The following is a 17,739-nucleotide window of genomic DNA, read 5'->3' on the forward strand; positions in this document are numbered from 1 at the left end:
AATCATGTAAGGAAGACAAGCTCAAGGTTGATACAGAGGAGAAAGTAGATCATGGGAACCTTCAATGGTGAATAATGAGATAAGCTTATCACTGTCAATAAATGCACTAGAAACAAAGTAAATACCATTGCTTTTCTTAAAAAAAACTAGGCCAGTGAAAATAAATGTAAGCCTGAAGAATACAACCAGTCCCATAATTAATGACTTTGTCATTTGATCATAGGCACAGATGTTGTAGTCAGCTATCAAAGTATACATTAACCATAGTAACCAAAGCATAGCATGGTCTATATTCCACACAAATCATACTGCTTCCTAAAATCTGACTCTTCTTTCAATCTGATGAAGAAAAACCAAATGGCAACATGGTTGATTGAATATTCATCTCTCTCCTTTCCCCAACCAACCATTTGGTTATAACACAAAAAAAATTAGATAAAATTATAACTAGAACATATTTTATTCATAGCCAAGCTTAATTCAAAGAAAGGAGATCACCAAAATTTATAAACAACAAATGTACTCAAATTCCGAGGGGTATCTTGAACTAGAATGTATCAGTCTAGGAGTATAGAGAACCAAGCTATGGGCCTGAGGAGGTGTGACTGAGATTTTGGAGATCAGACAAAAAGAGAACTTATGGACCTCCACAAAAGAAAGGGCTAGAGTTTAGACTATTACATAAAACCATGACTCTAAAGGATGGCCATGTGAGTTCCCTGGTGGTCTAGCAGATTAAGTATTATTAGTGTGGCTTGGATCACTGCTATGGCACAGGCTCAATCCCTGGCCTGGGAACTTTTGCATGCCAGAAGCATGGCCAAAATTTTTTTTTTTAATTAAAAAAAAAACCCACTGCTATGTTAGCGAAAATGGACTAGAAAAACTCTGATGGCCCAGAAAAGCAGCAAGGAGGAATATTGCATTGTCTAGGGCTGAGTTTTCAGGTACAAACTGAATGTCACAGATGCAAATCCTACTCAAAACAGCAGCACATTATATTCAGAAATACGTCTTAAAATACACACCATAAGCACATAGGGTTTATCCTGAAAATGAAAGGATGAGAAGAGAAAAATCTTTCAATATAATTTCTCTTATTAACATATTAAAGTAGGAAAAAATAGGATCACCTCAATAGATGCAGAAAAGTCATTTGACAAAATTTGACAGTTTAAAAAAATTGTACATTAAGAACTGAAGAGACTTTCTTTAATGTGATAAGGAACAATTCTTGAAAACCTAAAAGAAACCAATATATTTAATAATGAAATGTCACAGGCATTCACATTTAGGTCATTTGATATGATGGTGGCCTTAGCTAGTGCAATAAGGCAAGAAAAAGAAATCAAGTTACTTTTGAAAGAGGAAAGGGTTGTCAATTTGTAGAACATAAGATTGTTCAGACAGAAAAACCAGAGGTAAATTGTAGACAAAATACTTACACTAATTAAGAGTATAACAAGATCTCTGGGATAAAGATCAATGTATTAAAATGTAAAAATTCCCAGAGATAGACAACAACCAGATAGAAAGTATCAATTAAAATGTCCCATTGAGGAGTTCCCATTGTGGCTCCTCAGGTTAAGAACCCAGCATAGCCTCCATGAGGATGTGGGTTCAATCCCTGGTGTTGTAATAAGCTGAGGCTCAGGTCACAGATGCAGCTCGGATCTGGTGTTGCCGTGGCTGTGGCGTAGGCTGGCAGCTGCAGCTCCAACTTGACCCCTAGCCCAGGAACCTTCCATATGCCGCAGGTGTGGCTGTAAAAAGAAAAAAGAAATGTCTCATTGACATTACCAACAATAGCAACCTAGAAATAAGTCTAACAAAATATATGCGAGATCTTTATGAAAAATAAAAGTTGTGCATTGTTGTACAACTATAAATGTAATAAAATTCATTGAGTAATTAAAAAATAAGAATAAAAAATTAAAAAAATTAAATAAAAGTTGTGTATTTTATTGTCAGAGTTGGAGGGCTTGTTCTAAGTCTTACCTGTAAAGGAATAGCGTGCACGGAATCCAACGTGTTCTACACGTTCGTTGGTGACAAAGTGTATCCACACCTGAGGATAAGGTATAACCAACGGCATAGTAGGTTTTGAAGATCCGCAAAGTCTCCATATCAGAAGCCCATCGGCATTATCTGAACAGAAGAACACATCAAGCGCCAATGTTTATTTAGCTTCCGAAAGATACATTCAATGAATTCAGTAGGAACAAATACTCAATTTTCAAGGTATCCGCTGGCACACAATCAAATCCTGGCTTAGCAGAAAATGTTTCACAAATCTCCTTTTAATCTTTCTCAACTGCAAAGGCAAGAGTGCCTCCAACAGGGTGAAAAAGAATGTTTTTTTTGGTCTGGGCCTCCTTCTCTATTGCGGGTGTCCTTTTGCTCCAATTTATGTTTTCATAATTATTTTTAGCAGAACTAAACAGAGACACAACTAATTTAAGAAGAATTTTTGGATGTGCTTTTTAGCTATCTATTTATTTATTTTTGGCCATACTCACAGCATGCAGAAGTTCCTGGGCCAGGGATCAAACCCCGCACCACAGCAGCAACCTGAGCTACAGCAGTGACAATGCCAGATCTTTAACCTGCTAGGCCACCAGGGAACTCCAATGTGCTTTTTATTTTTAAGACATAAATATAATACCAAGAGTGAAAAATACACCAGCAAGAAATGACAATTACGTAAAATTTAACGATTTCGTCACTGTATTTAATCAACTGAAATGAATGGGATGTTTAGTGTTTAGGCCAGAAACTATCAGATTTGGAGTTAAGTATTGTTTATTTATTTATTTAGGCCAGACCTGCAGCATATGGAAGTTCCCAGTATGGGATCCAATTGGAGCAGCAGCTGCCGACCTATGCTTCAGCCACAGCCACCCCAGATCCGAGCTGAGTCTGTGATCTACACCACAGCTTGCAGCACTGCTGGAGTCCTAACCCACTGAACAAGGATAAGGATCGAACCCACATCCTCATGAATACGAGTCAGGTTCTTAACCTGCTGAGCCCCAAGAGGAACTCCTACTTTTGGATCTTATGTACACATGTCGTGGCCCTGTGACTCCCTTCATTGTTGGTCTTGTGGCATCAGAAGAATACTGCGGAGGAAAGGGAGAATGTGTGCCTTGATGGAACTCACCCACTCGGAACTCCAGGACATCAAACTGACAGTCTTGGTGACTCTCTAGGTAAAAATCCTCAAAATCGATGTAAATGGAGGAATTTCCTTGATTTGAATTGCTGAGGGTCCATTCGCAGTTGAGGTTTCTTGAGTAATTTCTGGTGCCATCATAGCCAGGAGAAGTGAAGTTTCCTTCAGGGGAATTTGTGAGGGACCCACCGCACACTAAGAAGATAGAGGAGCCAGAGAAAATAGCTCTAAGATTCATGCCATCACAGAAGATAACAAACAACACAGCAACATTAACCACAATAACCACAGCAGCCTTTTTCTGCTTTCATTTGTTTTTCTAGACAGAGTCAGGGTTGTGGGTGAAGGGCTGGATCATGCATGCCAACTTGGGTATAGAAAGAAAGATGTACAAAAATAAGAGGTTTCTGTATTTCCTTGTTGGTGTAGATTAGGTGGGTGGGATTTGACTGTACCCCAGTACCTCCTAATATGAGTCTATTGTTCATTAATATTTAATTTAGAGCAATAGCTAAAGACAATGGTGGTCCCAGTGGCTTCTGATTAGCCATCCTCCACTTGACCTGAGCATTTAATTGGATAAAATAGATAATAGAACATTCCAATGGATTTGCTCCTTTCAACAGGGAACGGATGTACCTTGTATCAATGAAATAAAGGTTTTTTTTAATTTTTAATTTTTATTTATTTTTCTTTTTACAGCTGAACCTGCAACATATGGAAGTTCCTAGGCTAGCAGTCGAATCAGAGTTGCAGGTGCAGGCCCACCCCACAGCCACAGCAATGCCGAATCTGAGTGGCATCTGTGACCTATGCCACACATTGATCCTTAACCCACCGAGGGAGGCCAGGGATCAAATCCGCATCCTCATGAACACTATGTTGGATTCATAACCCACTGAGTCACGATGGGAACTCCCTTAAAGTTTTTTTTTTTTTTTTTAAATATTCAGTTCCACTCTTTCTAAATTTTAAAGCTCTTAGATAATAATACTAATCCAGAAAGCAGGACACTATTTAGAATAAAAAGGCCATATCTGGCTAAATTTTAAATACTCTCTATCACATATGAACCCCTCATTCATGTATGCAGGAAATTGGTATGTAGATGGATGGATGGATGACAGAGAAACAATAACATCCATCTGTCTTCAATTACATTAGCTACTCTCCGGGAGTCAGTTACCTTTCAAGAGGTGGCGGTCCTTTTCCAGGACAAAAGGATGGCCCAGGGACTCCAGAACAGGCAACCAACTGGGAGGGCGGCATTGAATGGAGCTGAGTGAAAAGCTCTTCTAACAGCATTATTTAGGGCTTCCCATTCATAAGAGCAGTTTTCTGTCTAAAACTAGAGTCTTTTATTTTTGGGGGTATTTTGGTCCTGCATGAGTTTTCTATCTGGTTGTGTTTGTCTTATGCGGAAGACAGCAGGTGCAGCTTTGACCTCTGCAGGGAACACAGGTGGCTCTGGGGATGTTGGCAGTGGCCGTGGGGCAGCTGCCATGCGTGTGATAACACAGGTGTATTTATAGCATCCTCCATTACCTGCATCTTCACTGGATGTGTAGGAGGCGGTGAAGCCTCCATACGGCCTGGACCCATCAGTGAAGTACACAACCTTCATTGTATTCCCTGAAGATCTGATCTCGTTGCTGCCATTCACGCTACTGCATCGTTTCTCTAGCTGGGGTGAGTTACTTCTGATGCCGTTAAACACCTGTTGGAAGAAAACAGGTTAACCTTTAGATACACCGTCCAGCTCATTGCATATTTCCTAGGAGGGGCAGTTCCCAGCTCAGACACACTCCCTTCTAAGGAAGCTAAAATGAATGATTTAACAAGACAGGTGCTTAACCCAGGGCCACAAGCCACCATGCGACCCGGAGCATGTTTTGAGGCCTCAGGGTCACTGCACTAAAATGGAAGTATTGCAGTTGTGCCCTCTTGACATGCGGTGACAAGTGAAAAACTGCTATACCCTTTGCAACTGGAAACCATGCAACTGAAAACCGTGCCAATGCATCCACACTTTCTCTCGCAGAATTCACTGGGGGAGGCAGTTTTTCTCAACAAAGCACCAGGACCTTAGATATTTGGAAAGAGGGCTTAAACATTAGTCTCTGAGGATCTGAAGTACAGAATAACTCAAATATTTTTAAATGCCTTGAAAAGTAATTTAAAAAACCAATCTCATTCTTTTTTCTTTTTTTTTAGGGCCACACCCGAGGCATATAGAAGTTCCCAGGCTAGGGGTCGAATCGGAGCTGTAGCCACCAGCTTATGCCACAGCCACAGCAACCGTAGATCCGAGCTGCGTCTGGGACTTACACCACAGCTCACTGCAACACCAGATCCTTAACCCACTGAACGAGGCCAAGGATCAAACCCATATCCTCATGGATATAGTTGGATTCGTTACTGCTGATCCACAATCTCAATCCTTTTTTTTTTTTTTTTTTTGTCTTTTTGCCCTTTTCTAGGGCCGCTCCTGCAGCATGTGGAGGTTCGCAGGCTAGGGGTCTAATCGGAGCTGTAGCCACTGGCCTACGCCAGAGCCACAGCAATGCCAGATCTGAGCTGCATCTGTGACCTACACCACAGCTCATGGCTGTGTCAGATCCATAACCCACTGAGTGAGGCCAGGGATCGAACCCGAAACCTCATGGTTCCTAGTCAGATTCGTTAACCACTGAGCCACGACGGGAACTCCTACAATCTCAATCTTAATAAAATAGTTCTCTCCTAATTACTAGGGGTGTGGGATTGGCATATGCACGCTGAAGTATATGGAATCACTGGCCAACGGAGACCTGCTACAGAGCACAGGGAACTCTACTCAATATTCTGTGACAGACTATATAGGAGAAGAATCTGAAAGAGAATGGCTGTGTGTACATGTATAATGGAATCATTTTGTTGTATAGCAGAAATGAACACAGCTTTGTAAATCTATGTCAATAAAACTTTAAAAAATGAAAAAAATGGATTTTTGGATTTTATGGATTCAAAGCTTCCATTTTCTTACTAGTTTGACTCTTTTAAAAATGTATTGGAGTATTATGGACTCTGAAATATGAAGAACTCTAGTTAGGCACATTGTTATTATAATTGGCCAGTCTTCTTCTGCAGAAAACCAAGGGGCTATTTTAGCATAGCTCAAGAAAGATCCAGAAGTAACTGAACAATAACTGATTGAGTGATTGATATTGCTGTTTTTAAAAAGGATTTGAATGGTTCACAGTTAGAAATCATGAGGCAAAGTATGACACTAAGAGTTATGGAGAAGGATAAGGTATTCCGTAACAAAAGATGTCAGCTTTTTTGTTCACTGTAATTGATCATTCAGTTTAGCTCTTTGAGGGCTTCTGGTTTAAAGTGCCTTCCGGCTCATAGGCCCAGACACAGCATTTCCTATCACTTACTGTGCATGGACAAAATGCCAGACTCAGCTAATAACTCACTTGGATTGCCTTATCCAATTAGCAACATAACCTCTCAGACATATACTATTACCCTGGTTGTGCAGATTAAGACACTGGACTTCTGAACGATTGCACACTATGCCGAGGTTCAAAGGGCCAGTCATCAGGAAACTGGGATGCAAATTATCCCTTCGATTCCAAATCCCCGAGTAATGCATAAGGAAACAGAAAGTGATGAGTATTTCGATCATACTGAAAACAGGAAGGGGCAACACACTGCCAGCATCAAAAGGGATTATTAGCAACTGCAAGGCTAATGGTGTATGTGCCAAACCACGATTGATGGTCTTTATCCCTTCCCAACATCTGCCCTGGGCTTAGAATCACAGCGACTAAAAATTGTGAGGCATCCATTTATCATGTGACTTCCACTTTTAGAACCAACCAGAGTGCTGTTTCCATGATCCTCCTCTACGCCTGTTTGTATAACTTCCTGCAAACAACAGGGTAGGAGGTAGGTATATGAGATTCAGGGCAAGCTCTAAAACTTGCTAAAAGCAGGAATAGAAGCTGGCATACATCTCACGAGAGTGCACCCAGGATGGTGTACCTTTTCCTCGTCTCCATCTAGAGGACTGGAGGACAGGATGCTCAGGCTAGAGGACAGGTATTAGTCCAGAAGCTAGATGCTTGCAGCAGCCCTTGTACAACCTGTGGATCATAGGATGCATCCCTCCCTTCTCTCTCCCTTCCTCCTTTCCCTTTCTCCTTCCTTCTTTCTGTCTTTCCTTCTTCCCTCCCTTCTTTCAGACACATTCTCAACCAAATAGAGGGCAAGCCACATCCCCTTGTTGGGAGCAGTATGAAAGGGAAACAAAACAAACACTGAACCTACAAAAAGTTGTGCCAGGGAGTTCCTGTCGTGGCGCAGAGGTTAACGAATCTGACTAGGAACCATGAGGTTGCAGGTTCGGTCCCTGCCCTTGCTCAGTGGGTTAACGATCCGGCATTGCTGTGAGCTGTGGTGTAGGTGGCAGACGCGGCTGGGATCCCACACTGCTGTGGCTCTGGCGTAGGCCAGGGGCTACAGCTCCGATTCGACCCCTAGCCTGGGAACCTCCATATGCCGCGGAAGCGGCCCAAAGAAATAGCAAAAAGACAAAAAAAAAAAAAAAAAAAAGTTGTGTCAGGAGTTCCTTGGTGGCTCAGTGGGTTAAGCGTCTGGCGTTGTCACTGCTGTGGCTTAGGTCACTGCTGTGGCATGGATGTGATCTCTGGCCTGGGAACTTCCATGTGCTCTGGGTCCAAAAATATATTTCAAAGGAAGGGAATGTGGGCATTGCATTAAAGATTCGGAAATGAAGTGATTCTCTGATGGAGCTTTAACTTCCCCAGGAGAATGGACCTGTAATATGACATCTGTAGTCTCCCCTATTTCAATAGTCAAGTCCCCACCTTGGTCACCTCCTGTGAACCTCTCAAGCTGACAGCCCCTGGCCATGCACACAGAGATCCTCAGCAAGTTTTTAGTACTACATTCTTTTTTTGAAGGGCCACACCCGCAGCATATGGAAGTTCCCAGGCTAGGGGTCTAATCGGAGCTACAGCCACCGGCCTACACCACAGCCACGGCAATGCCAGATCCAAGCCACGTCTGTGACCTACACCACAGCTCACGGCAATGCCAGACCCCTGACCCACTGAGCGAGGCCAGGGATTGAACCCGCATCCTCTGGATACTAGTCGGATTCATTTCCACTGGGCCACACCGGGAAGTCCCAGTACTACATTCTTAAATATGAATGAACAGCCAAGGGTGATCACACATTTAGGGAACCATCCAATGTAAAAGGCAGAGACAAATGGAAGTAAATAGGAAAGAGGAACCTAAAGGAAATGGACCCCCAAAGAGCCACTACAAAAAGCTTCGAAATTATGACGAAAATATTCACATATGTAGGTGAAGATATTGAATATATATGATATCGTCTGATAGTCAAAAAATGATGGTGAAATGATAATTACAGGTATGCACGTCCTCAAAAGCATAATCACCCATGCCCACGTCCTTAGGGAGCCACAAGAGCCTGTGCCTCACCGAAAAGAGGAAATTAACCAAGAAGGGGAAATGCACATATCATAAAGCCCAGCCCAGGAGTGGCAGGAAGGGACTTGCAGATTTGATGAGTCTGGGAGCTCTGGACATGGCAGCGGGAATCAGGCTGGCAGCTGATGGGCAAAGGCTCTAGGAAAGCATTGCTAAGGAAAATGAATGGAACCGATAGAGGCGTTTTATTATATAAGGCGGGGGATGTACACCCGGAGTGGAAAGAGTGTGGAAGAATTAGTGACAGATACACAGAAAACCAAAAAAAAAAAAAAAAACAACAAAAGTGTAAAAAGGATACAATTATGATTATTTCTCCAAAAAACAAAAGCAAATGCTACAACAGTACACGACCTGGCTTAAGTGGGAGTAGTCCCTATAACCAAAGTAATGCAAACAAAGAATGACAGTTTAAACAGCATCTCTGAGAGTATTTGGGGAGGAAGTTGGGGGTGGCGGTGGGAAGTGAACTGAACACGACCCTGTGTGCATTTGCAGTAATGGTACGGAGGTGTCTGAAGACAGCTAAATCTTTATCTTGCAAAGTTGAAAAAGAAAATCATGGACTTGGAAAATAGACTTGTGGCTGCCTGATGGGAGGGGGCGGAGTGGGAGGGATCGGGAGCTTGGGCTTATCAGACACAACTTAGAATAGATTTACAAGGAGATCCTGCTGAATAGCAATGAGAACTTTGTCTAGATACTCACGTTGCAACAGAACAAAGGGTGGGGAAAAAAAAAAGTAATGTATACATGTAAGGATAACTTGATCCCCTTGCTGTACAGTGGGAAAATAAAATAAAATAAAAAAATAAATAGATAATGCTTAAGAGAGAAAAAACAGAGAAAGTGTAGAAGAGGGATATTATTTTGAAATAACAACATAAATACCAAAAGAAGTAGCTGAAAGAGTTCAAAGTGGGTGCCTTTGGCATCTATGATTCAGAGATGGGGAAATGAGAAGTAAGACATGATTCAGAATTTGTGGTTGATGCCGTAAATTTATTTTTTAGTTGAGTTCTGAAACTATGACTTTTCATATTATCCTTCCTGTAGAGCATGAGAATATTCTGCTGCTAAGATTCCAAAGGACTGGAGTTCCCATCATGGCTCAGCGGTTAAAGAAACTGACTAGCATCCATTGAGTATGTGGGTTTGATTCCTGGCCTCTCTCAGTGGGTTAGGGATCCAGTGTTGCCAAGAGCTATGGTGTAGGCCACAGACATGGCTTGGATCCCGTCTTGCTGTGGCTGTGGCTGTGGTATAGGCCGGTAGCCTGGGAACCTCCATGTGCTATGGGTGTGGCCCTAAAAAAAAAGACAAAAAAAAAAAAAAAAAAAAGATTGTGAAGGATTATATTTCAGTAGGACCTCAAAGGAAAAAAAAAAAAAACCAAAAACTGTTAGCATAGGCATCAAAATTTAGTAATGGCTGTGTAATTCCAAGTATTTTTATATTTTTTTATTTTCTGAACTCTCCAAATAGCATTCAATAGCATCCATTATATTTATAATGAGAGAAATTGATGAAAATTAGTATACAAGTGAATTTCTGTCACTTACAACTACATAATAGTATTCACTGCCCAAGCAAAGATAAGAAAATGCTTTAAAATATGATATAGTATGAATGGTGAATTTTTTTCCCTACTTCATTCTTGTCTCTGTATTATTCATTTAACAATAGGAAAAAAAAGTCCCTTTAAAATCAGCAAGCTTAGTCCCAAATGTTCTGGCTTCTGGATAAAAGACAACATACTGGGTTCCATGATTTCCAATATCTGATAAAAGACAACATTTCAATCCTTCAGATGTTAGAACGAAGGAGTAAAATTTGAAGATTTTTGAGGCTTGAATACGATCATTTTAGGGCAATACAAAGAGAGAGTAATACAGAGATGTTCCATATTTTTTGAATTTCACTCCCCAGCAGGAGACAAGGCAACTGAAAAGAAAAGGAGCTTGTTCTTGAAAAGGATAATGATATTCCTTCTACTAATGATTCCTTCAACAACTGCTGTGTCTATTACGTGCCAGGCTCTGGGGATGAAGCAGGGAACAAAACTAAGCACACGTCTCAATGGTGCCCTCCATCCTAGTCGGGGGAGCAGCCGATACACAGACAAACATATATGTGGACTGTCAGCTGGGTGTGCAGTGAAACCAAGAATGCAGGGAGAGGGCCAGACCAGGTGGGGTGGGGTCTATTTCATGCAGGGGCTCAGGGAAGGCCTCATGATCATTGGAGCAGAGCCCAGAGTGAACTGAGGCAGGCACTGGGGAGGAGCATTCCAGACAGATCCCACAGTGCATGGGAAGTTGGCTGTGGGAGCATCTCAGTACAGTCCAGGAACAGAAAGGAGGCCAGGGTAGCTGGACCCCAGTGAGCAAGCAGGGGGCGGGGGAATTGAGATGAGACGTGGGGGTAGCAGAAGGAAGGGGCGGCAGATGATACAAGGCCAGGCAGGCCTTTGTGAAGACTTGGGACTTCCATCCGAGCCAGATGAGAGCCCATCAGAGGATTTTCAAGGAGGGCAACATGGCGTGACATAGGTTTAAACTCATCGCACTGGCTGCTGTGCTGAGATGCAGAGAGACAAGAGTGGAAGTAGGAAGACCCGTTGAGAGTTATTGTAATAAATCTGAGTGGTGATGGTGCTGGATGCGGAGGTAACGAGAAGGAGTGGTGAGACAGGCTGGGACCTGGGACCCTTTGCTGCAGGGCTTGGACCTGGACAAATATCTCCTCGTGCAACAAAATACAAAGAAACCATAAGGGACTCAAAACAACTGTGTACATGGGCAGCTGAGACGAATTATGGACAAGAATATACCAAAAAAAAATTTCTTTTGTGGCCTCTTATCAATTTCTCTTGATTCAGGAAGGCCAAGAACCCTGGTCAGTAACAGTCAGATTCTGGTTCTTTCTTAAAGATCCAGCCACTGAGACTTGCTGGTGGATATAGTACAAGGTGTGAGGGAAAGGACCCCAGAACAGACATCAAGGCTTTGGACCTGAGCCACCAGAAGTTTGGGACAGTTATTTACTGAGATGACACAGACTTGGAAAAAGAGCAAGCTGGGAGGAGAAATATACCAATATTCATCTACGATTAATCCAGTACACGTGCACACACATCTGGCATCCCAGTTAACAAGCATGGGGTTCATTTGCTTTACTTGCTGGGGGAAGCTAGGAATGCTGAAGGCATAATCTCAAAGGCTGAGCTTGGCAACCCGGAGAGCAGGGAGCCACAATCTTCCAGAAGAGTCACTAGGAATGTCCAGCAGAGGAGAGCACTCACCTGCTTAACACATTTGGTGGCGGCTTGTGCTGCCACTCTGGTCCCATTTAGTGACATGTTACCCATAGGCTTAACTTCTGTTTACCCAGGTTTGCTACCTGTAATGATCAATCACTCCTAAAATGTATCCGACCTATGAGCCTGCTGTAGATGGTGACAATTAATAGTCTCTTAAAGCAGCTTCTATGTTTTATTTAATTCTTATTGTGAATGTCTATTGTGATTTCGTTCTATCGAAAACACTTAGAACTGGTGCGAGATATAGTTGCACTGGGAAGGGGGGGAATATCCCTAATTTTCTGACTATGACTTAGGGGTCAATCGGTGCCTTAAACAGTGACCATCAAGTCCCTGACTGCAGGGGACACTTACTGCCACATGCTCACTATTGCAGAATGGATGGGCTTCCAGTCTCAGGTCGTTCAAAGTCAGGGTGACCCGTCTTCCTTCCTGCACAGTGATTCTCCACTCACACATCCAGCCGTGAGGGTTGGGGTTCAAGTAGTTGGGGGCAGTAAATGTTCCCGTAGGGCCCTGGAGATCCCCACCGCACCCTGAAGGGTAAAGAAAACAAACAAGAAAACTTCCAATCCAATCAAAAGGGTCTTCCTATAAGGAATGTTCTCAAAAGTGAAGCATCTTTTTATTGTTCCTCTAGACAAAACCATTGCCCGTATTTCTCACGTGTGCACGCGAGAATTTATGGAGATAATCTGTGTTCACCTCCTATCTGCGATATTTATTCTGCATCTCTGCTTCCATGGATGATCACTCACTGGCAGCATTTTATCATCATGACCCAAGAAATATGAGAGATCAATAAAGGCAGTAATCATAAGAATAGGGAAAAGCAGAAGGCTGAAGTTATCGTCCCATTTTGTTCAAGACAAGACCTTGATTCAGTCTTTTGTTTTTTGTCTTTTTATGGCTGCACCCATGGAATACGGAGGTTTCCAGGCTAGGGGTTGCATCAGAGCTGCAGCTGCTGGTCTACACCGCAGCCACAGCAATGCCAGATCCGAGCCATATCTGTGACCTACACCACAGCTCAAGGCAACGCCGGATCCTTAACCCACTGAGCGAGGCCAGAGATTGAACCTGTGTCCTCATGGATGCTACTCAGATTTGTTTGCACGGGGCCATGATGGGAACTCCCTCAAGACAAGACCGTGATTTCAACTGAGTTTGTAAGGGAATCTGGAATGCAGATTCAGAGTCCCTGGAGCACTGAGGACCTGGCTTCCATAAAATGAATAAAGAGCACGGCTCTCATCTCACAGCCTCCAAAACTTTAGTTCCTTCCCTTTGTAGCACTGATGGAAGTTGTAAGTTTTCATTTACTGGTATGACCATTTTTTTTTTTTTTTTAAGGCCACACTTGTGGCATACGGAGGTTCCAAGGCTAGGGGTCGATTCGGAGCTGTAGCTAATGGCCTATACCACAGCCACAGCAATGTGGGATCCAAGCCATGTCTGTGAACTATACCACAGCTCACAGCAACACTGGATCATTAACCCATTGAGCGAGGCCAGGGATTGAACCCATGTCCTCATGGATATTAGTCAGGTTCATTAACCATTGAGCCACAACGGGAACTCCTGGTGTGACCATTTGATTAATGTCTGTCTCTCCACTAAACCACTAAGGTCCGAGAAGACAAAGGACGTGGTGTTTCTCTTTAGCTATTGTAACACCAGAGCAAAGAGTGTCTATCCAGTGTAGGTGCTCAACTTTATATATACATAATTATATTTATATATATGATTCTTACTATATATATGATATATTCATTACCTATATTTATTATATATTCATTACATATATCCATTACATATATTCATTATATATATAATATGTGTGTATATATAGATTCATTATACACACACACACACATATATAAAATGAATCAAGGAACTTACCTTCCATGCTAGAGTCAAACCGTAGCCTGAATCCCGAGGCAGTGAGAAAACCATCCGTGACAAATCGGACCAAAGCAACATTGCCGGAAGTGTCTATGCTGTCAGGAACAGTATTTCCACAGTATCTGCCCAATAAATTACCTGTGAGAGTCAAATCATTAAGTAGGTATAGGTCCAGGTAATTGATTTCATTTAACCTCTACTTTAGGTGTCCTGCACGTATGAAGAGAAGTAGAGGAGAGCAGACCCTGCCCCGGGGAGAAATGGTGACCTCCGTCAAGAGAAACAGTCAAACATGAAGAAAAAACGGCATATTCAACTATAGGAAGAAGTGTAACAAAAACGACAACCAATCAGGGCCGAGGACATCAGCACAATGAGGAAGCCTTGCTCCTCTGGACGGTGAAACAAGGTGACAAGCGTTGCCCTTTCCTCTGCTTATCTCACAGGATGCCCCCCGCATGTCTGTGTATGGCCCTGGAACGGCTCCGTGTGGGATGACGCCTTCCCTATTCAGTGCTCTCTCATTGTGCTCCTGGGGTAAGCCAAGTAATGACAACTGGGGTTTGGACACCACTGTTTTCTGGTAAGAATCGAGAGAGAGAAACGCTGGCACTGCCCAGAGCTGATGGGTCTGCACTTCTTTGCAAAAGTCTTGCCTTTCTTGGAAGTGATGACATTTCTGAGGCTGCATGAGTAGCAAAAAAACAGCAGACATATTTCACTGACCAGAGGTATGGTTTTCCCAGATCTCCACAAAGTCTCGCTCACAGCCAGATGAATTCTGAAGGTTAAAGTCTTCAAAATGGATGGTGAGATAATGTCCCGAGAGCCCCTGGAGGCGCCACTCACAGAACAAGTTGTTTGCATATGGCAGTGCTGGGTAGCCGCTGCTTTCAATGACACCGCTTTGCCCCGTCACTGTTCCCCCACACTGGGCTGCAAGAAAAGAGCAGTAGTCGATTACAGATTAAAAAGCATTTTAACTAGCACATTTAAACCTTTTAGGTGCCAAGTGAATGTGCATGTACTGAAGTTTTAAAAATTCTGAAAATGTTGGAGTTCCCATCGTGGCACAGTGGTTAACGAGTCCGACTAGGAACCATGAGGTTGTGGGTTCAATCCCTGGCCTTGCTCAGTGGGTTAAGGATCTGGCGTTGCCGTGAGCTGTGCTGTAGGTGGCAGACGTGGCTGGGATCCCGCGTTGCTGTGAGTCTGGTGTAGGCCGGCGGCTACAGCTCCGATTCGACCCCTCGCCTGGGAACCTCCATATGCTGAGGGAGTGGCCCTAGAAAAGGCAAAAAGCCAAAAAGCCAAAAAAAAAAAAAAATTTCTGAAAATGTTTAGTTAGTGCCTCCCTTATGATATGAAATCTGCTATTGATGTGCAGAGAAATGATACCACAGGCCCAATCTCATGATGGGAAAGGAAAGACGGAAAGACTGTAACATCTCATTAATTCTCTGGGGACACTATGTAAATGCTATTAGTGGCATGTGGGTTTCATTCCAAGAGCTAACTGATAGATTGATAGGGCTGCCTAGTACCCTCTGTTGGCGATTCTATAGACAAAGCCCATGCTCAGCGGGAAATGATGCTGTGGTTGATTAGTCATGCCTGCCACTTCTAGTTTATCAAATACTGCAATAATGGTTTCTCGGGGCCTTGAAAATTACTATTGAATTGCTTCCTATCAGCTGGATGTGCTAGACTGAATAACATACGATCTGCCTCAGGCTATAAAACAACCTGCGATGTAGGTTAAATATTGTTACAACTAGGTTTTTCGAGTTCTGACTGTATTAAATGTGTTTGGTTAGTTTTCAGACCCACTAGAGACTAAGATCTAGGTAATGGTGACCATATTGCAGCGAATCGTCAGTATGTGTTTTTATTACTCTTTTTCTTTTTTTCTTTTCTTTTCTTTTCTTTTTTTTTTTTTGCCTTTTAGGGCCATACCCATGGCATATGGAGGTTCCCATGCTAGGGGTCCAATCGGAGCTGCAGCTGCTGGTCTACACCACAGCCACAGCAACATCAGATCCGAGCTGCGTCTGTGACCCACACCATGTTCATGGCAATGCTGGACCCTTAACCACTGAGAGAAGCCAGGGACTGTACCCAAAGCCTCATGGTTTCTAGTTGGATTTGTTTCTGCTGCACCATGATGGGAACTCCTATTTCTCATTTTTAAGGGAAGGAAATCAAAACGTTGAATTAATGATTTGACACTAGAGATTCAGGGAAAAAACATCTCATTAACTATTAATTTGAAGAGGTCAAAGTTATTGTTATAAAAATAGTTATTTGATTACTAAAGAATTTTACTATTTAAAATAATATTATACATGTTCATGACAAGAGGAAGAAACAAGAATTTAACTGAATATGTTTTTCACTAAGAAGTTAGCGAAATATACAAAATACTCAAGTTTGCTAAAAGGAGTGTTTTAAAATAGAAATTGAAGTAAAAATTAAAATTGACATATGACTGTGGTTTTAAACATTTAGATTCCTTACTTATTTCTGTCATTAAAATAATTGCTAGAATTAGGCAGGCATGATTTTTAAAAAGTTTTAATACAATCATTCTGTCCCTATTTTTTTTTTTTGCACCCATGCACCCACAGCTTATGGAGGTTGCCAGGCTAGGGTTCGAATCGGAGCTGTAGCCGCCAGCCTTCACCACAGCCACAGCAATGCAGGATCCGAGCCGTGTCTATGACCTACACCATAGCTCATGGCAACGCTGGATCCTTAACCCACTAAGCAAGGCCAGGGATCAAACCCACAACCTCACGGTTCCCAGTTGGGTTCATTTCCGTTGCACTGCGACAGGAACTCCTACTTTCTTATTGAATCTAAAAATGTGGATATTGGAGTTCCCTGGTGGCTCAGCAGGTTAAGGGTCTGGCATCGTCACTGCTGTGGTGCAGGTTTGAACTCTGGCCTATGAATTTCTGCATGCTAGGGGTGTGGCCAAAATAAATAAATAAATAAAAATAAAAATGTTGTTACCTATAGAATACTTGGCCTTGAATCCTGCATGAGTGGGGCTGTTGTCAGACCGGAATCTCAAATACATCACCTCCCCCGAGGACAACTGACTGGGCGGCAAAGATGTTCCACAAAACTTGGCAAGTACTGGTGCATTTGAATCAGCTCCATCTCGCAACTCAAGGTAACTGGATGTACAGCTAAGGTGGAAAAAAAATTTCTGCTTAACTTGTGAGGTCAATTGCTTTGTCCTAGTTTGATGATAAAGACTTCACTTTCTCCAAGGGCATTATTAAATCATCATTTTTGGAGTTCCCGTCATGGCTCAGTTCCCATCATGACTAGCATCCATGAGGACGCAGGTTCAATCCCTGGACTCGCTCAGTGGGTTAAGGATCTGGCGGTGCCATGACCTGTGGTGTAGGTCTCAGACGTGGCTTGGCTTGGGTCTGGCATTGCTGTGGCTCTGGTGTAGGTTGGCAGCTGCAGCTCTGATTTGACCCCTAGGCTGGGAATCTCCATATGCCTTGGGTACGGCCCTAAAAAGACAAAAAAGAAAAAAAAAATAGAGAGACAAAAAAATCATCATTTTTGCAGCCCTATTAACAGAACATAGTGTAGACGCTATGACAGAGACAGTGAAAGTAGTGTGTTCCTTCAAAATGCTGTATAATATTTTTCTGAATCATAATACACTCCAGTTAGCCGCTCACAAGGGCAGGCTTCACATGTACCACGTTGGAGGATATTTACTCGCCTTCCATGTTCTGTTTGTCTTACTGGAAAAGCCATGCTCAAATCAACCCCTAGGAAT

General features: G+C 42.7%; 1 protein-coding gene across 4 annotated transcripts in view; it reads right to left on the reverse strand.

Annotated features, from left to right (window-relative positions):
- LOC100521743 (cubilin-like) overlaps positions 1 to 17,739 on the reverse strand; it is a 314,323-nt gene that overhangs the window by 77,322 nt on the left and 219,262 nt on the right. For all 4 annotated transcript variants that reach the window (XM_021064811.2, XM_084980002.1, XM_084980003.1 and 1 more), the window contains 7 exons: positions 16,947 to 17,125; positions 14,658 to 14,867; positions 13,929 to 14,069; positions 12,381 to 12,562; positions 4,721 to 4,892; positions 3,164 to 3,370; positions 1,999 to 2,148 (listed from right to left, as the gene is read on the reverse strand). In XM_021064811.2, the coding sequence (XP_020920470.2) occupies positions 1,999 to 2,148; positions 3,164 to 3,370; positions 4,721 to 4,892; positions 12,381 to 12,562; positions 13,929 to 14,069; positions 14,658 to 14,867; positions 16,947 to 17,125 (1,241 nt within the window). The remainder of the gene's footprint in view (positions 1 to 1,998; positions 2,149 to 3,163; positions 3,371 to 4,720; positions 4,893 to 12,380; positions 12,563 to 13,928; positions 14,070 to 14,657; positions 14,868 to 16,946; positions 17,126 to 17,739) is intronic.

The sequence above is a fragment of the Sus scrofa genome, chromosome 10, assembly GCF_054392235.1.
Source record: "Sus scrofa isolate SSC_HxYL_T2T_F1_AM1 chromosome 10, Sscrofa_HxYL_maternal_Yorkshire_Landrace_v2.0, whole genome shotgun sequence".
In the NCBI taxonomy this organism is placed as follows: domain Eukaryota; kingdom Metazoa; phylum Chordata; class Mammalia; order Artiodactyla; family Suidae; genus Sus; species Sus scrofa.